Raw genomic sequence first — 26,998 nt, forward strand, 5'->3', positions numbered from 1 at the left:
TTTCCTAACCACGTATAGGCCTATGTGCCTAATACAGCACGTGATGACGACAGTCACAAATACCCGTATTTACTTATAAACTCAAACCCGTATTTACTTATAAACTCAAACAATTTTTTGGATATTGTGGGCTGCTCCACAACCACTCTGTATACAAATACACTGTCAGCTCCAACGTCATATCATACCGCATGTGTGTGAGCATTTTTTTGTTTTTGTTTTTATCTTAAAGCTCCTTAAGTAATTAATTTACGGGATATTAAAATGGACACCGAATCACTAACTCCCTAAATCTCTTTTAGCGTAGAGATATGTAAATGTTCTTTCTGGACCCGGGATCTGAAAGCATTTGGGCAGCGGTCCAGCGAAACAATTAACCATCTCCTCAGTCCATGGGAACCTGGGCTCTCTATCTCATTAATGACCATCCTCCTCCAGCGCAACATTTTGCAGATCCCGGGCAGCTGCTCAGCTGCGCCTGGATGGAGCGTCCAAGTTTATTTTCTCACTGGTGGTCTGGCCACGATGATGTAGCGGCTTGCCACATCGCCGGTTGATGTATAGCGCGAGGGCCTTCTAACAGGAAGGGCAAGTAACGGTCTCCGCAACACTCTGGATCCTAAAGGCAGCGGTGTGTAGCTGAGATTTTTTTTTTTTTTTTTACCAAGCTGAAAGATGGGACGCGTGTCCTTTCGAGGATGTCAGAGTTGTGTATGTCGCACATGTATAGCCTAATTGTGCCGAAAACCTGTAGGCTAACAAGAAATGTGTTTTTAAAAAAAATCCACGTCAGTCCGAGGGCCTATCCGTTAAAGTATTTGTTATAAAGTCCAATACAGACACTTCCCAAAAAGAGTGATGCTAAACAGTGACCGACACACACACAGACGCAGACACAGACATACATAGACAGACAGACACACACACACACACACACACAGTAAGACTGAAACATATCCCGAATTGAAACGACAATCATCACAATAATTCATTTACTGACATAGCCTACCTTACCATACCCTCATATAATGTTTATATAATTACGTTAATGTTTACACAATATCTTATCAGTTATAGTGGGAGCACTGTACAGCCCAATCATATTATTTCTTAAAAATAGCAAAACATGTTTGTTTTTTTTAAATAACTGAAATTCAAATGACTGTGGACTAAGGGGTTTCGTTTTGTTGTGAGTAAAGGATAAAATTGCCTATCATAAAAATACACAATATAGTAATTGAAACCAAATGCCATTGTTACCTTGAGAATAGACTACCAAGGTCTCGAATTTTCTTAAATGAAGTTATCTTTCCGGCTGCCAATTTGCTGCATTGTCGAATGGGGATATGCAACCCTATCGTTAAAACAACAATTAATTTGTTAACGGAAAATACCTGTTTATGTATTACTCCAATAAACCCTTTCCCCTAATAAAAAGTACTTTGATAAACCAGCCTTTAGTTTAACGGTTATGCATGCTGTCTGCTTTTTAAAAGCTCGGTCAGGGCGTATTTGGTGACATTGGCGTTCCCTTGTAATTCCAGTTTCTAAGGAGTACTGCATAAATAACTGTCCGTGAAGTATAAACACTGCGGTCATAACCCTTCAGCATTAAACAACGAGTCTGGCGCGGGATTAAGAGCCGCTCAGATTTACCATTTTCAGAATATCTCTGCGTAAACAACGAGTATCTTCATCCACGTAGTTCTTTACTTTGACCGTTATTAATACAGTTAATTATTCCATGGAATCCGAGCTGTCGTTTCATCGCTTCAGAAAATAAAGCCTCCATCTTCTTATAGGCCCGCTCTATCGCGCATTTGAAAAATTACACCTAAAAGCTACTTTGAACACTAACTTTGTTAACATAACTGGCTTTTTACCCCTAATTAATCATTGGACCCATGCGCAAATTGATAACAGATGTTTGTTTATTTTGCGGCAGATATACTGAGATGGTAGTTTCTGCTTGCTTTAGTTAAATAAGAAAACAAATACCCTTATCTCTCTCACTGGATGCCATTGTTTTGTTCGGGTCCATTTGTTGTGGCTACGTAAAATCGAATTGCTACGTTTACAATTGCCACTAATAAATGTAGGGCAGCCTATATCGATCTGTGTCTTTAAACCAGAAGAAAGCCACAAAAGTGCATGTAAGGCAAAAAAAAATTTCAGTAATACAAATGCATTTTATTTACATAAATTCTAAATAAAATTGGACACAGTATATTTTGTGTGCTCATATTTACAGCGATGACAATCAACGTCACCCGTAAAAGTACCTGCGGCTACTTAACAACACTCCCTTTATAAAGAATCTACAATGTTAAAATGGTTGACAGAATAGTCCATTGGCCCTGAACCAGCAAGGCGAAAATGGTGAATACCATAAATATGTCGCTTTTTTGTAGAGGAACAAGTGAGAATATTTGGTCCCCTTTGCATCTGGTCCCTCGTGCGTCTCTTTGAAAAATGAGATTTCCCCCCCCTCCTAAAATATAGGCTATACTTTGTTCCCATTTACTGTAGCAAGTCCTTCAGTTTAATCAAGAGGCCGTAGTTCCGCATAACCGTGTTGTGTTCAGGACCTCTTTCAATTCGTTCTCAGGTTTTCCTGCCACCATAAACGGCCAGGTCTAAACAGGAAAGGGGGAAAAAAAGCAAGAGGATATTGTTATTCATAATAACAACTGTTTTAGCGTTTACACATCACAACAAGCACCTACACGGCGCGTGCGCCCACATCACTGTTCGTTTTTCATGTTCTCCAGTTCCCTCTGTTGGCTTAAGAAGAATTTTTCGGAGGTGGAAAAACATTGCAATAAATTAATAATAATCTCTGGGGATAAACTACCTGAACTTGCAACGGTTATTCACTCAAAATTAAAACGGAAATGACTCGAATGTAACTGTTCTAACGGCACCGCATAAATAAGAACTCATAAATCTGAGTCCCCCTGTGTGGCTTTCAATTTACTAAGCTGATAATGTCACAGAATTTAATTTGTAATTTGTATGTGAAACATAATATTAACCATGAACTAGGTTATGACATAAAATCAGTAATATTTTCTGCCCGCTTAGTCATAACTTAATTATGCATTGTGAGATCACGTGCATGTAAATATAGCTTGACAATTGGCCAGTACATCTAAAACAATTTTAACAATTACTTATATCCTTGGCATAGGCAGCATTAAAAACTAAAAAAATGGAAAAAGTATGAAACTATATGTATACATTTAAAATAATAATCTCGCATAACTTTCTGCAATGAATAGTACGGGTTGAAGGCAGCTTACCAAATTCACCGGGTGGATGTAACCGTTTTCGTATTTATCGTTGGCAAGAATCTGTCTCAAGTGGGCGATGTAGCTTGATGCCAATCGCAGGGTGTCCAGTTTTGACAGTTTGGTATCCGGCGGCACCCACGGCAATGTTGTCTTCAGCCTGGAAAAGGCTTTGCTCAGCACGCGCATCCTCGCCCTCTCCCTGGCGTTGGCGGCGTTCCTTTGTACCTGCTTGCCCTCTTGCGCTACTCCGTTCAGCGTGTTCTTCCTAGACGAGGTCTTCCTCTTCTTGCCCGTGCCTTCCTTGTCCTCTCTTATCGAGCCGCCCTCGCAGTTCGAGCTCTCCTCGGTGCTCTCGTTCGACGCACCGGAGTCCTTGCCCGAGCCGAGTTTCAGGATGTCGTCCAGGAGCTCCGCTTCGTGAAAGTCGTCGACGTCGCTGATGGATCCCGTGGACATGTTCGCTAGACAGTGACCTGCGAGCGGCTGCAAACCAAGCGCATGTAGCTTTTGGGGGGGAAAAGTCGGGGGAAGTGAGCTGTCGCGCTAGAGTGTGGGCTACTCATGGGCCGCCCGTTTCAAATCGTGTTCTGAAATCCTGTTTTTTGGAGCTGACAATTTATCTCGATTGTGTATGGGCGTGACTATGCAGTAGGGGAGGGCATCATTGTAATAGCCTGAAAATTCCATATTACAGGAATTTATTTTAGACTTAAGCATGTGTGTGTTTTCTTTTTTTTGTTTTTGTTTTGCAAAAACCACAGAACTCACTCAAATTGGACATAGATATTTTATGAATAGGCTACATTTACGACTAGTCAACGCACAAATATCTAAACGCATCCAGTAGCCTACACAGTAAAATGTCCAGAGTTAATTCAACTCAGTCCGCCCAGTCAGCAATATGTGCAATTTAGTAAATGCACACATTGCATTGATGCACTGCAACATGAAAAATGGTTCATGCGAGCAGGAAATTCAGAATAAGCCATTTGACAGCGGGGTGTGAAGTGCGTTTGAGGCATCTTTTAGTTTGCTCCAAGCAGACACAGTTCAAAGGCCTACAAGGCTCTACAATGACATCATGCTTCACGCTACCTATTTGTTGAAGACTTGTGGTGGGCTGGATGTTTGTGTATTTGCGCCATTAAAGTGAAATAAAGTAGTTATTTTAAAATATAGACTTCAGCATCTTATAAACAAAACAGAGAAAAGCCACAAAAAAGTAGGCTACAGCTTTCTGCCTTATTTTTTGATTGTCATGTCGACTAAAATTGGATTTTCAGTTACCAGTTTCCTTTTTTCATCCATTCCCAGCTAATAGGAGAATAATTGCTCTTAATAACCGCTTATTATAATAGGTAAATGAATCGTGTAAATATGGAAGTGTTATCTAAAGGATATTAGCCTAATATGTTATCTGGCATTAGGAAAATTAAATGTTAAGATTTGCTGTTAAATAATTTCAGTTGAATTATTATACTCACTTAAGAGCAAATTAAATAAGAAAAAATATCTGTCGTCCATCAAGTTCCACTTTCTGATATTATAATTACCTGGATTATTATTATTATTATTCGTCATTGGCATTATATTTATTAAGTTACTATATCAAAATATAGTATGCTTATAAACCTATAATTTATCCATTGCTCTCGGTAATAATTAAATTTCTCGTTCAAGCATGTTTAGATTTATTTATATGAAGCCTGGATCTTCCGATGTCAAGGGTTCCGTTGAGGGATGGCGCAGAAAGCAACTTAAAGAACACCCGTATTACTCTACACCTGTCGGGAGTTATGGAATTCCACCGAACACCTGTTACACGGCGGACGATACCTTTTTAATGAGCCACCATTATAGGTGCTCTCCAAAGGGACCGAACGTGGCCAACGTTCGGGCGGTGACACTATCGGAATAATCCGTTAGCCATTGTCCGCTCAGCGTCCAAACCTGATTCTGGCTGTGTTTCGCGGGATCCCCGACTTTCAGCACGGTTACCTCCCTAATGGGACATTGCAAAAAAGGTCTCAAATACCTTCTGGCGCCTGCGGAAATTCGTGTGTAACAGATACCCGGCATCCCCAAAACCAGTGTTTTGCTCTTAATATCATTCCACACTGCGTCTCCGGCAACCCTCTCTCCCCAAAGCCAAAACAACGCAAATTATTGGGGACCCTAAGTGGAGGGTTAAGGGGATTTCGGGAGAAGCTTGTCCGAGCTGATGATTGCTAGGATTCACGCGGGAGTTCTGTGGCGCTTTTGAAAACGCCCGTTATTTTCCTGAGCAAACAAGAAAGAATGTGTCCCACAGGAAGCTTGTTTTTTTCCAGATATAACTGGGAAAGGAGAACGAACGAAAAACATTTTTAGCCCGCGCCGAAATAATTGTCATTTTGTAAACAAAGGCAAAATATGGCTTTATGATACTGCTTGTTGGATCAACGAATAGCCTATTAATATTTTGGAGAACTGAAGAAAGTTTTTTTTTTTTTTAAATCTCTGAGGCCATATTCGGTCACCCAGCTGAGTAGCTGAATTCATCATTTACACTGATCAGAAGGTCAGGCAATAGATCCACCAGTGACTTGAACGGAGACCTTGGGTCTCTAGTTCAATGCCCCAACCATTACTTCACACTGCAGAAGTGCGAAAAATAAACACATTTGAGAGACCGTTTAACATAGGCCATGCACAATCTATAATGTGCTATAATGTAGGCTACTTTAATATTTTTTTTTCTTCTATTGAAATGCTGTCTGGACAATTTAAATTTGCTCTTTCAACATTCTGCATTTTCTTTCAGTGTGTTATAGGGAAATACAAATTCTCTAGATCCATTTAAAAAACAGGCTAACCTTTAATTCCTATATCTCCACATCTTAAAAAAAAAAAAAGGGGGGGGGGGGGGAATCACAAACCAGCCTAATCACACGCATATCCGGTCATAGGCACGTGAACTACACATGCTATTCTATGTGATGCCGAGGATTCATAGAAAGCTGACGTGGGCCTGCAAAATATACGACCCCCCCCATTGCTCAGTTAATGACGTTTAGAGCATCGGAGCATGGCAATGTTGACACAAGCAGAACTCTTGTTTTCCTTGAAATGAATCATGTTGTGAGAGTTTAGCGGTCAGTGGAGCGGGGTTGGCCGAAGACCACAACCGACAACCCGACAGACCTTCGGACAACCTTCAGGCTCGTGTTAGTACGTCGCTCTGCCCTGCCCCCCCCCCCTTCCCCATTAATCACACGCATATCCTCACCCACTTTGCGTGCCAGTTCACCCCCCTGCCAAACTGCTTCTTGAAACTCCAGCCACGATAATATCCCGTCGATATTATAACGCTTTTGACAAAGCAGGTAGTTGTAATGTGAAACCCACGAGGGAAGGGCGCGCGAAGCAGGCGAATCTCGCTCTCTTGGGTGGGCTTATAGAATGAAAGACCTCGCCACATATATATGCAAGACGTCAAATTAATTACTTTGACAAATTATTAGGAACGGGTTTTTTTTCTTCTAAAAAGATAACAGCCAGAAACTTGCCTATAGTTTGTTAATGCACATTTGCATTTCATGCCACGCAGGCACTTCCTTATTATCTTATGAAAACATTTTGAGGGTGGAGGTGGAATTGGAAGCCTATTTTCTTAACACCAGAATGCCACTCGTAATTTAATTCACTTTATATGAAAGCTTACATCTGCGCAAGGCCATCCGCGTGCAGCATACGTCTGCACTGTTATGCTACTAAGTAGGCTAGGCCTATATTTTTAAAGAGGAAGCCAAAAGAGACAAGAGTCGAGAAGCGTGGGAGTCATAAATCCATACACGAAATAGCTTATATCTCTAAACATATATATATATTTTTTTTTGTATTGGCCCCAGATAGTCTCTTCCAGCAATGGGACAGTTTCATGAGTAATTATATATATAGGCTACACATTCACTGTGGTATAAATATTCAATAAATGTATTATGTTGTATTATAATCCATGTAAATGTGAACTGCTTGAATTCACGGAGTTCTGGAGGGAAGGACGTTGAAAACATAACGTACGCGAACAGGTGAGACGCGAGTACGAAAAGCCGCACAACAAAGTTTCATTAGGACGGGCTTTGAAGGAGGCCGTGGGTGTATCGCTAATTAGCCGGGCCGGGTCAAAGGTGCTACAAAATAGCGCAGGAGCCGCGCGAGGAACCCCTCCAGATGTCGTTTCACCCGGGACGGCATTAGGGACAGCGATGTGGAAACCCGACGCCACAGGGTCATTATCAGTGCAGGAGAGTAGGGTTTCTGTGGGAGAGCGGAGCCTGTGCTGACTGAAGGACGCAACTGCAGACCGGGTCGCCGTGGCGAGGGACCGTCGCTCCGGTGCTGTGGGCCGAACGGAACCCTCGCGACCCCGGAAGGGAAGAACGACAGCGCGGAATCTAGAATCAAGCTGCCTCAGCCTATCAGGTTGGAGAATTCCAATTTACAGCAGAGATCCAATCTAACGGTTTCTTTCACTGTCAAGTTTCTTGACACCTCATAGCAAGTGAACTGTGACATCACAATGGCTTTTTGTACCCCACTCACCCTTTCCATTTACTTGAACAGTTCAGCGTAACAATTCCCCCCCTTTTTTATTTCTCCATATGCTGTGAAATCCGAAGAGCTTAAGGAATTATTTCTACAATTTATTAAGGTCTAAAGTGAAGTGGTAATGTGAAAATCCAGATTCTGGGGTGCCAAGACATTGAGTTACACTTTTTTTTTTTGTCTTTTTCAGCCTTCCCTGAAGCTGAGATGGAATTTTTTGAACCATATCAACTGCAACACATTTAGCCATATTGGGATATCTTGACAACAATAACACTTTTATGGCAGCATTTGATTTTTGTCACAAATAAAATTTAAAAAATCCCTTTTGCTCTGTGGATGAAATGCAGTGTAACATCCGTAGCAAGAAAAGGACCTCTGCCAAAAAAGTTTTTTATGATGAGGTGGGAGTTGTCCTTGTAGCCTTGTAGCAGTGGCTTTTGTGTGAGAGCTGGGGGTTTTGCAGATTCTGCGATAGTGCAGCTGTTGTACGGAAATAAAGACTAAATATTTCCTCATATTGAGGATTTCAGTTCATATCTCATCCCAGTGCGTTCACAATCCCTTATTAAGGCAACTGACATTTTTCTCCAGCTAATGCACTGAAACTAAATTAATCCGTTGAAACATCCTAACAGAACACTATGTTCAGTTCATTACCTGAATTTCAAAGGCATTGATTGAGCCCAACTCTGATTCCTGATTTAGCAGCTGTTATAAAGGTAGGGTTCAGTACTGGACTGTTGTCGCAGGTGGCTTCAAAAAGAACAATGCTGCTATAATTCTGATATCACTGCTTCGGATTATGGCAACATACATGTGAAACAGGAACATCCATTAATACTGGTCTTCACAGTAAAATGTTCATTGTTAAATAGACTCTTATGGACTACATATGATCCCCAGTTGAACTCGTATGTGCTCTGCTAGAGTTTTATTAACAGTGGACATTTTACTGTGTATGAGATCAGTGTGAAAAGGTAGAGGTGAAACCTGTGGAGGATATTAGGCATCCGATATAGGCCCCTGCTCGTCTCAAAAGCATTACTTAGAATCGAAGAAACCTGATTGGAGAGATAAGGGGAAAAGGGGAGGGGCCTGCAGATGCAGGGTGGGTGGCTTTGTGATGTCATCTGTCTCTGTCTGTGACCTGCAGGTTCTTATCTGTGCTCTATGCTGATGAACTGGCAGTGATTTGAGGCTTGTCACAAGGCCAGTGATAAAATGGCCAAATGTAAATGAACAGATATGACTCAACAAAATGATGCGCATAGTGATTACTCCCTGTCATGGGCCTGAATGATGGAAAACTGTACTTTTGTGAATTGTTTTGTTTTTTAATGACATGTGTGAGGTGTTAATTATATTTTATTTCCATGCATATAGCTTAACCCTTTAAGGTGTAAGATCACAGATGTGCAATCAGAATGTTCTTAACTGTTCTTAAATGCTGATGTAACTGATGGAGTTCTAGAACATTGGCTTAGAATTTTGAGAAGGGAAAAAAAACATTCCAAAAAACATTTCAGCAACAGTGACGTGTCACATAACGCGTTTGTGGAGGATCTGTGCACTAACTTGCACTCTCGGAAATCTGTGTAACAAGTTGCACAGATGGGGCAGGCTTGCACATTTCTTTTGTTTATGCAAGTAAAAGAAAATGCATTTTTACGCATTTCTTTCAGAAAATATTAATGAAGTGCACATCGCCCTTTGCTCTGACTGCTGCCTTTAGTGCAGAATGTAATTCCTTCTAGCCTGATGCTTTCCTTGCGTGTGTGTACTGTTTGTAGCTGATTCAATGTATTGGCTCGAATTATATAAACATTCATATTTCATGTTTGCATAGAGATAAAGGAAAGTGTTCATCTTTTCCACATGAACACAGCTTGGTGTGCACCTAAAAAAAAAGCTGTTTTCTGAAAATGGCTGCCCCTGGAAGAAGGTTGAAATGACCCTTTTTCACACAGGATGCTCAAAGTTTGTTTATTTCTCTCTCTCTCTCTTTCTCTCTGTGATGTTGCTGTATTTGTTTCTGTGGTGGGCGAGTTTTCGTGAAAGCTTCACTCAGTAAAACCTCACACTCTTGGATCAGGATGGAGGGGATGCTGAGGAGTGGCCAACAGCCTCCTCCACTTCTGACGTGCCTGTTGTAGACCATGGCCCTGATTCACTCAGCTGGCTTTTCCCCCCCTTTGAAGAGTAGGCTTTTGGAATGTTTTTTTTTTCCTTCTCAAAATTCTAAGCCAGTGTTCTAGAACTCCACTGCTTTCTAATCACCAGCAGTGATTGTTACATCAGCATTAGAATGTTCAGTTTAGAACCTTCTAACCACACATTTGTGATCTCACACCTAGAAGGGGTTAAGACTCCCAATTGGCCCTGGATGCAAATATGGAACCCACTGCAGTGGAGACTTCAGTAGAGCACAGCCCCTAGATTACACACGCAGGAACTTATCTACTGAAGTTGCAGAAGTGAGTTATGCATTACAAGTGTGGGAGGCATTGCAGTAGGGGCATAATTCATTTCAATTGTGTGTTTCACACTTTATAAGGAACGAAAGGAAATTCCAAGCGTAACACCAGGGCAGTGTTAAAAAAGGAACAGGAGAGAGACAGAGAGAGAGGGAGTGAGAGAGCGATAGAGAGGGGAGAGAGAGACAGAGAGAGAGCGAGAGAGAGAGGGAAAACCTGAGACCAAACAATAACCCCAGTCGTTTACAGTGTGTGTGACCGACACTCATTTTGGCTTGCAGGATCGTCCAGGCGACGGCCTTTTCCGCTGCGAGGGAGTTGGTGTGCGATGCATTTAGGAATGTGCTGAGTGTCTTGAAAGAGCCAGGAGGGAGGAAAGCACTGTCCCATCTCAGCCACCCCCGAAACCCAACCCCCCCCCACCCCCCAGTGATGCGGGAAGCTGGGACTACCAGGCAAAGACAATCAGAGCGCCATGTTGTGTCTGCACGTAGCGGAGGGAAAATAATAGTGTTTGTGAGAGATGTGCAGAGAGGAAACCTGTCGCTGGGTAGCGGGTCGGGGTCATGTATGGGGGGGGGGCTGGGTGAGGGGGGTGTAACGCGAGACCGCTCGATGGCGAGCGACCTGACAGATATCAGTGGAAGGGTTTGCAGCTGTATTCGGGCGAGCGTCGCCGAACGTGGCTGAGCGTTCTGCTCGCGCTCGAAGGTCAGCGATTCGGGGGGGGGGGGGGGCGCGAAAGAACGCGTGACCCCGCAGCTCGAATCTCCCACTCCCCGCGGCCCGTATTAAAAACTGAAAACTGCACAGAACCTGGAAATGACTTCCCTCATAAATCTGGCAAATAATCGCTGGGGGTGTGGGGGGGTGGGAGGTGGGGGGGTTGCACGAAACCGCAGAGCATGATGAACCCAGAACGGGGGGCTGATTTCCTAAAAACACAGACAGCAGGCCTTTTAAGGGAACGGCATTGCTTTAATTTCAAGTTTGGAAATACAGGGAAGAACATTGAATATAAAAAGTACGGATTTATCTGTACTTATACTAACGAATACCGAGACTAACGAATTCTGGGGTGCATCTGTGCGTCTGAGCTTCCTTGAGTCTGTATGCTAACACAGACATGCTGAACTTATGCCTCTGAAATGTGTCTTTTTTTCCTTACTGTAGAACTGCGCAGACTACAGAGGGGTAATAAAGATGTTTTATTGGTAATGTTGAGCGCAGGTTTTTCTTTCTTGTTATGGCGGAGATGCCTGCAGCCTCCATGTGTGCAGAAAAAAACACCAAAAACACTGTTCTGTTGCTTTCTGTTCTGTTCTACTTTATACTACAGAACAATCAATCGGCCTTAATCAGGATTCACAGGTCTGTGCTCAGTACAGAAACGGTAATTTTTTGTATACAGTACGCAACCGGTTTTTCGATTTCACGAGGGCAGTTAACGGTGCCCCCCCCCCCTCAGGAGGACCTTCTCAGGCCAGGCGTCCCGCTAATTGAGCAAAGCTCTTCAGTTTTTATGGGCTCCTGCGCACTGTCCCGTCGAAAGGGGCGCGCTCCCCCGGGACGTGTTTGTAAACGGCCGTCTCAGCCGCCGCCGCCGCCATCGCCGCCGCCGTGAGACAAAGCAGAGGCCTCCCGCTCGCGGCGGGCGGGACGACGGGGGTCCCCGGGGGAAGGAGGGAGGGAGGGAGGGAGGCCGCGTGGGAACGCAGTCTGAGCCCACACCGCGGGCCTCCATCGGGAGGGGGGCGAAGAATAAGACATCGTGGCGAAATGGGGAGGGGCGGTCGAGGGGGGCGGGGGTCGGGGGGGGGGGGGGGGCGTGATGTACCAAGCGCTGGGGTAACAGCAGCGCCTGGCGTCTCGTGGGAGACGGTGTAATCTCTATCAGAAACCGAAATGACTGAAGCCCCTGCTGCAGAGCGGGGCTCGCCGGAGAAGGCCCGACGGAGAACTCCGGAGTTCTGGAGTCCTTTTGATGTTCCGGAACATTTCTAGACAGGAGAATTCCGCGCGGGGAGTAACTCTGTGGCGCTCTGTCACTGTAAAATGTGCTCTGGCTGAATTAATGCTCGGGCCGTATGGGCTGTTCTTTTGATCTCGTCAACTAGCCCGTCAAATGAATCTCAGTTCTGACACGGTGAATGCACTGTGTCAGTTAGCTAATGTTCTTTAAAACATCACCTTACGTCCAAATGTAAGATTTGACTCAAGATTTTCATTCTGTTTGAGCTGATAAAGAGGAATAGTCCTTGTGTAACTGCTCACTAACAGTCTAAATATTCAGGCTATTTTTATGTATTTACTACAGATGTATAACGAACTGAAAAAAGAAAGGATCTAAAAAATCCATTCATATTTGGACAGAAATATTATTGGTTTTTCATCTTTTCATAGGATATGGTGACGATACTGGAAAAAATGAAAGTTACCAGTGCCATCCTTTAAACCCTCACTGGGCCTCTGATGAGTCTCTTGCCACTGAAGATTCCCGGGCCCTCATTGGTTGAGGACACGACTGTATGTGTGCATGTGATCTCACAGTGAGTGGCTATATTAACCAAGCCACTCAGAGCCTAGCTGCAGAGTGCCAGACAAATTTCCCTCTTAGCGTAAATATGAATGTCTGTCCTAACACCTAACCCAAACATAATTCCTTTTTCATACAGCAAAAAAAAAGAGCTCAGTGTTAATTTAAGTCTGAGTTTATATTCGCCCAAGAGGAATCAAAAGGGTCGATTTCGAGATCAAACGAGCAATCAGAAAACGAGGCTGATTTAACACAGGAAAGGTTACTGCGTAGCTGCTGTTCGTTTTTTTTTTTTTTTGTGAGCGGTAATAATCACATGCTTGTCTCGGTTTTGGGATTCATCACCTCTGTGATTCAGCTGCATAAGCTGTATTTTTAAGGGCTTGGCTCGCACCCCTGCGCTATCCCTCCGTCTGCTGAAGTCTGTTTGAAAAGTAAGGCCCCTGGTGTTTATGTTAGTGGACTTGAATTTTTTTTTTTTTTTTTTTAAAGAAGAAGAAGAAGCAAATAGCTTTTGTCTGGGTCCGCCGCAAGACGTATGGAGATGATGTGTAATTTAGCACACGGCATCCCAGACACCAGCAGATTCAGCTGTGTGGGGCTCTTGCTCAAGTGGTGGTGCTGGAACTGACATGGTGTGGGGGGGGGGGTTATTGAGGTTGGGGGGGGGGGGCGTAGAATGGGAGACCTGTGCCAGATGCATTCGTGAGAATACACAAACCCTGATCCTGTTTACTGTAAGCCACTTTTTTTTTTGTTCTTTTGTTGTGTTTGGTTTGATTTCTGTCTAACTGACTGCATTTTCTGGCATTTTTTTTCCCTTTCCCTCCCGGGGATGAGTTATTATCTGTTAATTTGGCAGGACTCAGCCAGTCTCTGGGCCATTAGGCAGCGGGGCTGTGGGTGTGAGACCAGGCTCTCCCTCAAAGACGGACCAGCTACGTGTATTTTTCCACGCTCAACGATGGAGCAGCGATGTGTATTTTCATGCTCAAAGACAGACCAGTGACCAGTGTATTTTTCCAAAAGCTAAAGACCAGGGTCCTCAACTAGTCTCAGTTCTATTGCACAGAACTCCATTACACTTGACAGATTTTATACAGGTTTCGTACATGTAGACGTCGACTTCCATACACGTCTTATATTTTACATAACTGTGAACTTTATATTCCATCCGTCTATTAATTCTCTGAACCCCTTACTCCTGATCCGGATCACAGAGGGGGCTGGAGCCTATCCCAGCATGCCTTGGGTCACACATACTCCAAGGACAATTTAGACTGTCCAATTAAACCGACCAGCATGACTGTGGGGGGAAACCAAAGTACCCAGAGGAAACCCTTGCAGGCAGTAGTACTTACTGCACCACCGTACTACCCTGAACTTTATATCATATAATATTTAAGTGCTATGTTATATTATAAGATAATAGCTGCCCTGTTGACCTCCTCTTGTGTCATTACCAGTATACGGGTTGTGCATAGTGTGAGAATGGACAGAGCTCCGACTCCGTATCAGAAAGGGAAAGCAGATTCTGTCTCAGAGGGACTGGACGACGACTGGAGGTGATGTCATCCATTACCACAGTGTGCCGAAAAAAAACAAAAAAACTTTTTCCGGTCGGTTCAGTGAACGTTTGTCCGTTTGGTCGTGTGGGGGAGAGACACAGTGAGGAGGACCAGTCTGTGACAGGGGGAAGGGGAGGGGGGGCGAGGGGGGGGAGATGTCCAAACGCTTGTCCTTGTTTTTTAGTGTCTGCCGTGCTACCCACTGCAGCAGACCGCTCCAGCGGGGCGCCTCGGGGTCAGGGGAAGCGTTCCAGAGACTTGAGTGGGAGGTGGACACAGCAGTCCGACCGGATGAGTTTCATAAAGCCGTTCAGAGTCTGGCCCCGGCCTGAGATACACAAGGCCTCGCTGTTAACCAGTTATGGGACAGACTGAGGCTTCCTCAGCACTCATTCGCTGGTGTCAGTGATTGACAGCCCCATGCGGTTGTAGCTCCGCCCATCACAGGGCTGGAAAGGCCTCAGTCTGCCTTCACTGCTGTCAATGCAGTATAACTGTGGACCCAGTCAGAACTCCCGACTGTTGAAATGACCTGTGTACTTCATGTGTGTGTTTGTGTGTGTGTATGTGTTTGTATGTGTGTGTGTGCACATGTGTTTGAGTATGTATGTGTGGGGGGTAGGGAGTGGGGTGGAATTAGAGTTATAGAGAGTCCTATTCTATCAATCAAAGGAAAAATGTCATATTACATATTTACTACTAGTTTATTAACTGTCTATTACCTGTGTCAGAAATGGAGTGACTCTTAATAAGCAATGCCATATTAATTAAAGGAGTGCCGGCAACTTTTGTAATTAATTTCCTATTTATCAACATATTTGATGGGAAACTGAACCCCATAAGCTGATAAAGAACAGAAGTGCAGCCAGCGAGGAGAGGAAAACCAATTTAGGGAGTCCTGACATTTTGCCATAATTGTTTGGCCGGTCACACTGTCCAGTGCTTCTTTTCGTGTGCTTTTGCCGACCCTCTCTGCTTCCTCTCCCGCTCTCTCCTTCGGTGCGTTTTCCTACGCTGACCCGTTTTGGGGTGTTTCTGTTCGTAAGCCTGCAGCGTGGGGTGGGGATGGGGGGTGGGGAAGCACAACGGCAGTGCACTATCAGGGTGACCATTGTAATCCAGTCAATTTGCTTTCTCCTGGTAACCTGATTTGCCTCTGACAGTTTAGTTCGTCATAGGTTTACCAGCGTTTATTACATTTTGAATGGATTTCTTTCTTTGTTGCTGCTTGTCTATCATACAATAAGCAGATACGCTTATTTTCCTTGGAAGCAGTTCCACGAGTTTTTTCGGTTCTCATGTGTTTCACAACATGAAAGAGCAGGATGAATCCGGAACATTCTATGGCCCCGGCTGAACACTGTCTTAATTGCGAGTATATCGCATGGAGAGGAAACAGAACTTTAGAAAAAAAATTATCTGAGCTGGGTTCTGGGGGAACAGGAAACCCTGATAGGGCCGTGTCACGCCGGGGAGGACGGTTACCGAGGGCAACGGGCCTCGCGGCGGCGGAACTGGAGCCGCTCCCAGCCGTGAGCTCAAAGCCGCCGGGAGATAAACGCGCGCGGTTCAGCGATAGCCGCCGATAGCCGCCGGCGTGTTGACGGGATTCAATGTGAAAAATCTCCGGCTTCGTGCAGGATGACATTCAGCATGTCGCCCGCCCCCTCCTTCCCTCCCCGCCGCGTGCCCCCCCCCCTCCCACCCCCCAGGGGGCGCCGGCGGTACCGCGGCGTATCCTCCGCGCGGTTGCGCCGCGGGAGTCCCTGGTGGGAGAGATATGGCGGGAAGCCGAGACTCTTGCGCGGCGTCCCGGCTCGCCGTTAGCATCCGCGCGGCTCCCGCGTCGGCGATAGCGGCGATACGGAGACGTCTCCCGCCGTCCGAGCAGCCGGCGCTCGGCCGCCACCCAGGAAAGGCCGATTGTGTCATCCGGCGCGGAGCACGGGGGCCCCCAGACGACCCGGGTTCGACCCACCCCCCCCACCCCGGTCCCAGGCAGCCGGGGAGGGGGTCACGGCTGTTTGCGCAAAGGCTCGGCTGAGTTAAGGTCATCCCAGTTTTATTACCACTGTTTAACAGACAAAACGTGTCAGTCCTTCCTATGGGGTACGTTACATTTTATGATTCTGTATGGAAGCGTTAGTCTGATTAATTTACCCCACCTCGCTCTGCACGGACACACAGACGTACACACACACAACAGGGACACACACAAATCAGTTACGATCAACACTTATCATAATAATAATAATAACAGCAGCAACAAAAATTTTAATAATGCTAATAATCAGCATTAGCGGTAAGCTAAGTTAGCGCAGATCTCTCTCAGTTTAGCGGTAAGCTAAGCCAGCATAGATCTCTCTCAGGTTAGCGGTAAGCTAAGCCAGCGCTGGTCTCTCTCAGGTTAGCGGTAAGCTAAGCCAGCGCAGGTCTCTCTCAGGTTAGCGGTAAGCTAAGCCAGTGCAGGTCTCTCTCAGGTTAGCAGTAAGCTAAGCCAGCATAGATCTCTCTCAGGTTAGCGGTAAGCTAAGCCAGCGCAGGTCTCCCTCAGGTTAGCGGTAAGCTAAGCCAGCGCAGGTCTCCCTCCGGTGAGCGGTAAGCTAAGCCAGCGCAGGTCTCCCTCAGGTTAGCGGTAAGCTAAGCCAGCACAGGTCTCCCTCAGGTTAGTGGTAAGCTAAGCCAGCACAGGTATCTCTCAGGTTAGCGGTAAGCTAAGCCAGCGCTGGTCTCTCTCAGGTTAGCAGTAAACTAAGCCAGTGCAGGTCTCTCTCAGGTTAGCGGTAAGCTAAGCCAGCGCAGGTCTCTCTCAGGTTAGCGGTAAGCTAAGCCAGCGCAGGTCTCTCTCAGGTTAGCGGTAAGCTAAGCCAGTGCAGGTCTCTCTCAGGTTAGCGGTAAACTAAGCCAGTGCAGGTCTCTCTCAGGTTAGCGGTAAACTAAGCCAGTGCAGGTCTCTCTCAGGTTAGCGGTAAGCTAAGCCAGTGCAGGTCTCTCTCAGGTTAGCGGTAAACTAAGCCAGTGCAGGTCTCTCTCAGGTTAGCGGTAAGCTAAGCCAGCGCTGGTCTCTCTCAGGTTAGCGGTAAGCTAAGCCAGTGCAGGTCTCTCTCAGGTTAGCGGTAAGCTAAGCCAGCGCAGGTCTCTCTCAGGTTAGCGGTAAGCTAAGTCAGCGCAGGTCTCTCTCAGGTTAGCGGTAAGCTAAGCCAGCGCTGGTCTCCCTCAGGTTAGCGGTATGCTAAGCCAGCGCAGATCTCTCTCAGGTTAGCAGTAAGCTAAGCCAGCGCTGGTCTCCCTCAGGTTAGTGGTAAGCTAAGCCTGACTGGCTATAGGCTGGTACCAGCCTCTTTGCTGTACACAAGCCTGATGAATGTCTTGTTTACACAGGTGTTGGCGGTGGTCCTAGGGGGGCACGATGATATACCGCGAATTCGGAACTTCACCACTCAAGGATGAGGCAGACGAACATTTAGCTCGCGCGCACCCGAGGACCCCCCATCCCCCGCTACTTTCAGAACGCACCACCAAGCCTCGCCAGAAGAATAAAAAAAAACTGGGCCTTCGAACGCTAACGTAAACAGGGGTGGGGAACGCGGGTTTTCCAGAAAGTGGTTCTCTGGACCCCGCCCCGCTTGGCCGCAGCCTGAGAAACGGCGGGTCGGGGGAAAAGTTCACGGCTGGTCCGTGCGTGTGTCATTGTTCCCGTGTGCGTAATGCTGAAAGTGTGTACAACGCGCTTAAGTGGCCTGTATCTCATCTGAAGAGTAAACTCGGTGTCCTGCAGTGTGTCTGCAGGACTGAGCGGCAACTGGCTATGGGAACAGACTTCCATAAAATAAATCCTTCCTAAGAGTTTGCGTTTCAGCGGTTTTACAAGCAGATGTTTTTTAAAAAAAAACTTTTGTTGTTGTTATAGCGATCCATGCCCCCCCCCCCCCCCAGATCAACCCCTCCTGCAGATAACAGAATAATTCTGTGGACAATGATCGAAAGTTGTAACAATAAGAGAAAATGGATGAACTGAAAGAATTTGGAGGAATGTATTTCTGAGGGGCAAACTGTATCTGTCCGAGTGCATGAGTGGTGCGGGTCAGCAGGCTCCTCCACATAATCTTGCAGATGACAATAACAACTTGGGTCAGTCAGCGTTGACTTCAAGCCATACAGCATACTGTACATCCAGTGCAGTGTTTTTTAAAAAATTAATAGTATTGGAGAAAGTATTTCTTTCTCCAAAAGCGCTGAAACTTATAGCGTATAAATGTGTTTCCGATGCTGAGTGAGCAGCCGTATTCTTTCTCCATTGTGACCCAGTTTTCTGGCTTAATTTCCACAGTTGATCGATCAATCAATCAATCAAACTTTATTTATAACGCACATGTCTGACAGCGGGTGCAACTCTGGTGATTTCTCAGCTCGTCGGTGCTTCCCTGTTTGTCCTCAGTTTATTTATTTTTATTTTTTTTTGTCTTTTTGATGTGACGGGCAACAGACACGGTCTCCCACCCGTTTCGAAGGCGTGGGGAGAGACGCGGCCTCAGACGACGGACAAACGGAGGGCCTTGTGCTCTCTCCGGGGGGCTGTGGAGACTGTCGGAGCTCTCTCACGTTCGCACGGGGTTAAAAGGGGGGTGAAGGGCGTTTGAGATTAGATAGGGTACTGACCACTGGGATTAGAGCTGAGAAGAAGAAGAAGAAGCCGGCGGGGTGGTGGGGTGCGGGGGGGGGGGGGGGGGGGGTCTCTCCCATGAGGCCTCAGCCTGTCCCACCACAGGAAGGAACGGACTTAGGAAGTGGTTTTTTGGGGGGTTGTGGGGTAGAATCTTCAAGAAGGTGTTGAAGTGAGCGTGGGGCGACCAGGAGCATTTATCACTCACTTCCGCCCCCCCCATCCCCTGGGAACCCCCCTCAGACTCCCACAGAACCCCCCACACCCCCCCCCCCCACCCCCATCACCCCTAGATCCGGGGCAGGAACCGGGACAAGTGCTGTAACTCAACCCCGCTTGTTGCTCTGGCGGTAGTCCACTTAGCGCCGGAGCAGAAAAGCCAGGGGGCTTAATTTCGGGGGCTCTTCCCTGCGGATGCTGTTACAGCTACATACCATCCCGGGGGTCCCCCGTACCCCCCTGTCCTCATCCCCCCCCTTATCAGAGAGTATCTCTGGGGTTAATTGGAAAGAAGAGGAGTGTTTACTCTGTGGAGCGAAATGTTTGTTATCTTGAGCTTGGCACAGCGAGGAGCTTGTAGGGCACCGAGGGTTTGCGTGTGCATGCATGTGTGTGCGTGTGTGCGTGTGTGTGTGCATTCGTGTGTGTGCGTGTGCATGCATGTGTGTGCACCTTTCTGTCCACATTCAATGATATTCAACAACACCATCACGGTAACGGTTTTCCTTGTCAGTCTCACCTCGTTGCCATGGTGAATGTACATAGGTATCCACACAGTTTGCTACCCTCATGTGAGACGTATGAGGCTGACCCTGAAATTTTATAAGATAATTTGTTTGTTATTGTATGTGTGTTAACTATCATAGTCATCCTGTGTACATGTGTCACTGGAAAACACCAGTGGCATAGAGATGAACTACAGCATTGTTTCTAAACTGTCTGCCACATAGAGCTCAGGACAAAAGGACAGAAGGACAGAGGAACAAGACAGGGGCCAGCAGTGTAGTGTAATGGAAAGAACTGGTCTTCCATTCCCAGGTAGGACACTGCTGTTGTACCCTTGAGCAAGGTACTTAACCAGCAGTGCTTCAGTGTATATCCAGCTGTATAAAATGTAATGTAAATGCTGTATAAAAAGCACAGTCTGCTAAATAAAGAAAGAATGAAGAGAGTCAAGCAGCCAGATCCTGGATTAGCTAAATGGAGACGAGGGAAGACTGAGCAATCGAAGTGTAAAATAACAAAAAACTCCACCATGAGTTCTGTATAACATAAAGGGGACTCTTCTTACGCAACCTACTGTAAGGAGTGAGTCAGAGATGGAGAGATGTGTGCAGAGTGTTCCCCCTTTCTCCCCCCCCCCACTCCCCCCTCCCCCCCCCCAAATTAAAGCAGAAGGACCCTTTGAAAGCTCGGCCTTTCCTGCCTTCACCACCTAAAAAGTTCACAGCTCACAAATCTATAGGCTTTGTAGTTTTCTCTGTCTTCTACTTAAATAGGAAAAACAGTCGTTTGCGAGATTAATACCATCTCCCCTGCGCTTTATTTGACTATTTATTTTGGCAGCGCACAGCCGATCAGAAATTGTTTATGGTCACTTGTGTTGAAATCTCAAGTGCTTGGCTCCAGTCCTCCATTTTCTTAATGCAAAGCCTATTTCCGCTCTTAAATTCTTGCGCCAAACCCTGACCTCCGATTTCTGTTGATATTGAGATAAAGTGGCTTGGAAAGAGCATTTGGGCCTTATTGATTCTGGTCTCCTAGTCGTCATTACTAAACAAACAACATCCCCATGATATGAAAGCACCGGTTGCATGCTTGTCATTAATAACTGCATTTTTAATACATATTTCATGTTACAAATGATTTCATGCTTGGGCTCCTCGCTGTTCATCTCATATTTCCCTATTATTTATTTCATCGTAAATACCACCAGTTGTTTATTCATAAATACCAAAACAGCTCCCTAGTGTGATGTTGTCAGCATATGCTGTGCATTAATATTTTGATTGCTGTATTTATAATAATTAGATAACCATATATGTCCCCCTCACCTTCTTGTTCTCTGATTTAGGTATTCTGTGTCCTCCAAAATGCCTCCACCACGATAAGAAAATATACGTTCCCGCACATTAGTATAAATCACGGAACAGAACATTGCAGGCGTTAGATGGCACACACAGTGATACGCAATTTGTCTCGCGCAAAGGCTCGAGAGTATTTCAAATATGACGGTGAGGGGCAGCGGAAAAGAAGAGTCTTAAAGGGAAGGGTTTAATTCCATTATCTTTCGCCACTGGTCTCTCCACCTATACATCAAAACAAATCAGCACACACGTGAAGCCTTAGATCCTTTTTGGCCAGCGTAGCATAAACGATGCAAGAAAATGGCTCTGTCACCCTGCCAAATGGGAACAGACCTAAAAGCGAACCGCCACCAATACACCGCAAATACATATTAGCGGTTTTGCGCGCGATCCAGAACGGCTGTTGATGAAAAGCGCGTAAAAACAAATCGGTGCGGAAGCTGCTGAACACAGACGCGATTTCGGAGTTTGGCAGCGAGGCGAACTTGTTGTCAAAACCCCCGAAAGCCAAACAGCGCGAGGAAGCGGACCCCGTTGATGAATGATGAGCGGGAACAAAGATCAAGCATAACGCACAGCCAAAGGAATTTTCAAACATGCGCCCGGCCGCCACTCCTGCACCTGATAAATGGAAAGCTCCAGCGCGCGGCGGTGAAATCCTCAAGGATCACAGTTATCCGGCTAACACGAAACGTTTAAAAAAACGTTGGGGAACACTAGGCTGCATTTGGTTGTGAGCCAACGTTTTTGATGAGAACATTCCCCTGAAGAGTCTTAAAAGTATATTTAATGTTTCAAATAATTTCTGTCAAGACCACAGAAAAAAAAAGTTCCATGCAAATTCACTGGCTACATCCAATGATGGTTCTCATTTAGTCAGGAAAAAGCATCACGGAGGTTACAGGTCAAGTACATTTAAGAATGTTCTAAATGAAAGTATTCAAAAGGCAGATTGATATAATGGGCCTATTGCTAACATGCGTGGTAACGTAAACATTAATCATCATTGACCATCTATAATTAAAATGATTTTTAAACTTATAATAACCATACTGCAAAAATACACATGTTCCTTGTGACTTGAAGATAAGGTCCAAGGGACGTCCAGGAGACTGAACGCAGATCACGCACATGTCTGTTAACCTCCCCAACATTCCAGGAATATTCCTGAAAACCAAAAATTGTTGTGGGTCGATTACAGTTCCAGTTCAGCCATTACCTTAAAGTGACTTTTGGTTATGCCACTCAAAAAGACGCAGGCAGGCGAACGTTGAGTGGAACACTCAGAAATGCAGGTTACTGGAGGACCCGATAGCTTTGGCTCAGACAGAGGAACCTGTAGACAAAGTGTTTAAACTGTTTCTCTGTTCTTCACTTCACAGCCGTAACCAGCTCACCTCCGAGAAGAAAAAAAAAAACAGTGCATCACTGAACTTCATATGATGTGCAAAAATCTTTAAAATGTCATTGATTCTTAAATTCTTGAATGACATACCCTTTCATTTTCAGACTGAATCTTGGCTTTAGTGCTTTTCCTCATAAGAAAATTCTCTTCCTGGTAAACCAGCCCTGTTATGTGCGGAAATGGAATTGAACCGTTTCCCTTATCTCTTAGGGAGTAAATAAAATGGCCGGGCTTTGTTTTTCTCCAAAATACCATTTGAAGAAACTTTATTTATGTTGGAACAATAGCACAGGACATATCGCAAAAAAAAAAAAAAGAGCAAAAAGGGTAATGGGTAATGGGTAGGCCGTCCTCATAAAAACAGCATTTCCCCTAGCTGTTTTCATTAACATCCTTGCAGCATTCTTTTTTTTTTTTTTACGCGGCTACACTCTGTGTCGCTGCCTTGGACAAGAGCCATCGCGCTTAATTCATACGAACGAGGAGACATAAATTGGGCATTCCCCGACCTTTGTCCTATAAACAGAGCGGCAGGCCCGGGGCTGCTTGAGAAGGAACAGAGCTTAATGGTGGGCATGGTGGTTTGGAGGACATCCAAAGGGGAGAAAGCACAGGACAGGGTTTGTCAGGTGCTACAAAAACCATTTATTAAAGTAATAAATTAATATAGAGAGGGAAGATTTAAAATAGAGGATGCTGAAGGGCAAACGATAGAAAAATACGTACAAACACAATTCTTCGAGGCTAGCGATATTGTGCTTTTGGTCAGTACCTGACTGTTTTTCTTTTTGAGAAGCTTTTTCCCCCCCGATTCATAAATTTCACTGCAAGTAAAATATTTGTTTTGTGTGCACATTAATTTCATTATCAGCCTAAATAAACTATTTGATGTTTTCCTGCAGATTCTGGCTCAAAGCATGTACGGTCACATATATTCATTACAGAACTTGATGCATCACCAAGAAAAATACTGCACAGGAAAGGAAGCAGTATATATCATTCCTTTTAGTATGTGTGTGTGTGTGTGTGTGTTATATACAAACAGCTGCAGTATTACTAATGGGGCACCAGTAGTCCTGCTTGCTCATTATAAGCATTTAAAATCAAGGCAGTCTACAGTCTAAATCATATTTCTAAATAGTTATGTCACATTAAGAATCAAAGAAACAAACACTGTGATATTAAGGCTATTTTATTCAGTTGATGTTTTGAGTTTTTTTAATTCTTTGATATACTGCTCACTACAGAAGGACTTGGTGTTTGTTATTTGGAGACCATGATTATTCTATAAGTAAGAGAATATTTAACTAATATTAGCCAGTTTAACCAATCAGCAGCGTGACCATTTATTGAGCTGACATTGGAGAAGTGAGTGACTATCCACACAGACTGGACAAGCCACGCTCTGCTTATTAATGTGCTATGTATGGCTTATAAAGGTGTTATAAAGCTCCTATGAAGGACCATTCATATAAAGTTATCAGATGTTTTAATCGTGCTTACTGCAAGTCAGTCAGTGGCCTCGCCCACAATTCCAGTTTAATGCACGAAGATGGAATGAAACATCCTGGCTTGATACACAGACAGAATTTTATTAAAGGGATTGTCTAATTGACGCAGGTAGCCACATTAAAAAAAATGTATCTAAAAGCTGGCCCTGCAGACCTCACTGACGTGACTTCATATCATTCAAAACCATGCACTGTACTGGTTTCTCTCTACAGGACTCCAACTTGGTGTCCATGGTTTTTTAAAAAAAAGATCAGCAAGCAGGAAACATCTATATTTGTTATTCCAGAGCAATTATTTTCCTCTCCGGAGTTTTACTGGAAAGCCCTGTTTTCAAAGTGTCTTTGCGCAACAAAACTCTGTGTACGTTCTACTCCTACAGTATGCATCAAAGGCTCCAATGGTCACCTCAGACACATCTTTGAATCTGTTATCCAATCAATCCAACAGGCCCTTGCGTCCTCTTCCGCTATTTTATTTAATATCCCCCCCCCCACCCTCAAAAGCTCTTACTATCACCTGCATTCATTTAGTTGCTGAATGAGATTCAGTGACTGCCTTCCCCTCTCTGTCCGAAGCACTGCATGTTTACAGAACAAATCGCATTTTTCTTTCACCATCTTGCCATTAAAGACATTTTTTCCAGGCCGAGATTATGAGTGCTTCAGTCACTCATGATATTCTAAACAAATGGGGGAGGGGGGAAAAAATCATAAGCTTTGAAATTATTGGAATATTTGGAATGTCTGGGGAGGGCTTGCATTTTCATAAATTCTATCGACACCGTACGCCAAAATGAAGTTATAGTGGATTGTGTTTTTTTTTTGGTCACTACATGCTATTGAATGCAATGTTCTTATCCTTAGTTTCGATGTTTCATGAAAGTAAATAAGCTCCTGTAAGACACCAAACACGTTATTTTAATTCACTACTGCATAGATATATACTCAGCGTGATGGTCAGAACAGGGGAGTGTTTTAATGCTAATGAATTATATCCAATTCTCACATGATAGAGGGAGGCAATCCGTCACGTTCCAGTCGGCCTGGAGGTCGGGCAGGGCACCCACAATGCTTTATTAGCACAAGGTTAATAACTTCCTGTGATATTAACAATCGGCTGCCTTTTTTGGGCGAGGGGCTCATCTTTCCCGCTCAGGCGCTCGGCCCATATGGGGTTACTGATGAGAAGAGGTCCGTAATGATGAACCTATTTTCCAAGAATATTTTCTTAAAGGCCCGCGGCCTTTGGCTGACTCCCAAGGGGACCATTAATCCAGGCCCGCGAGATGCAATCCAAAATGTTAAAAAGTCAGCAGAACATCTTTCTTCAGGCGGCTCATAACCCCCGCGGTACAGAACCCTCCCTCAAAAAAGCCACGGAAGGGGGCGGGACTGGGCGGACAGAGAGAGGGAGAAAAAACTAATATAGCGCCTGGCCTCGCCTCGCCAACTTCCTGCTGACTGGCACTGCCGTGGCATCCAGCAGCTACTGCTTTACTGTACCTCTGGGCCCCCCCCCCGTGTTTTTAAACACGTAATGACCAGCTCTACACTTTTAGTGGCCAGCAGTATGGACTGAAGGTGTGAGATCACAAATGTGTGATTACAGTGTTCTAAACTGAACATTCTAATGCTGATGTAACAATCACTACTGGCGAATAAAAGCAGTGGAGTTCTGGAACAATGACTTGGAATTTTGAAGGAAAAAAAAGCATTCCAAAAACAAATACCTACTCTTCAAAGTGTACTTTGTGTGTGTGTGTGTGCGTGTGTGTGTGTCTGTGTGTGTAGAGAGAGACAGGCATAGATCTGGAGGAGCCAGGTTCCATACCAGATGTGGGAAGAAGATACAGTTTTCCACTCCAGCACAGACCCCCTGGCTGTCCCATCCCAGTAACATTACCCCATCAGTGTCCCTGTCTGATCACATCAGATGGATGGCTAGATAAACATTCTGCACCGATAATGCGATGGCTTGTGTTCATATACGCTCTCAAACTCTGCTTCCAGCAGAAAAGGAATATTAGATAGCAGTGACGAATACGTGATCTTCCAAAAATCTACTGCTTTATATCAAATTAATAATTGTGTATTAAAAACGTCTTCAAAAGGTCTTTTATCTTTCATGTTTTAAAAAGGGACTATGTACTTGACTTGTGCGGTGCACAGAAAGAGAGAAGAGCTGAATGTTGGAGGGGTGTGGAGGGAGGAAGAGAGGGAGGGAGAGTGTTTGGTTCATGCAGTGTACAGTTTTCTAACGAGCCTGCTCAGTGTCAGCAAGCGAGCATTTAAAATTCCACAAAGTAATCTTCACACAACCGTTTCTTTTTTAACCCAGACCACAAACCACGAGTCCCCCCCCCCCGTTAGTCCTCTCCCAAGCATAGTTCTGCGCACTATAAGCTTCAACACAGTATCTTCACCAATACAAGCTTTAGCAAAACAAAAGTGGCCATCGTGTTTCTGTGTGGCCACGAGCACCAGCCAGTAAACTGAATAGAATGTTTCATTCCTTGTAAAATATATATATATATATATATATGTCATTTGGCCTTGTTGAATTTGCCTTCTTGAGTAAATGGTATCAAAACATTCCTGTAATACAGAGATGGCTATGTGAAAAACATCGAGGGGGTGTGGGGGGGCTTGGGCGGGGGGGGGGGGGGTCTGGAGATCCACAAGTCGGCAGAAGACAAGTAAGAGGAGTCACCTAAATCAGGTCGTTATTTTCTTTTTAAACATGATATCTGCTCGTCTTAGGAAAGGCCACAGTCGGACGGGGAGGGAGGGGGTGGTGGTTTAACAACATCGAGCCTCTGTGTGCCCCCCCCTCGCCCCCCCCCCCCCAAGTCTGAGTCAAATACCTCATCG

General features: G+C 45.0%; 1 protein-coding gene across 1 annotated transcript; it reads right to left on the reverse strand.

The window, feature by feature from the left end:
* Window positions 1-2,169: 2,169 nt before the first annotated feature.
* On the reverse strand, window positions 2,170-3,884 carry tcf21 (transcription factor 21). The gene is made up of 2 exons (XM_064340594.1): window positions 3,303-3,884; window positions 2,170-2,636 (listed from the first exon to the last, which is right to left on the reverse strand). Exons 1-2 carry the CDS (start codon window positions 3,747-3,749, stop codon window positions 2,547-2,549), a joined length of 537 nt encoding a protein of 178 aa, XP_064196664.1. The 5' UTR covers window positions 3,750-3,884; the 3' UTR covers window positions 2,170-2,546.
* Window positions 3,885-26,998: the final 23,114 nt, after the last annotated feature.

Source organism: Anguilla rostrata, chromosome 6 (assembly GCF_018555375.3).
Source record: "Anguilla rostrata isolate EN2019 chromosome 6, ASM1855537v3, whole genome shotgun sequence".
Classification (NCBI taxonomy): Eukaryota; Metazoa; Chordata; class Actinopteri; order Anguilliformes; family Anguillidae; genus Anguilla; species Anguilla rostrata.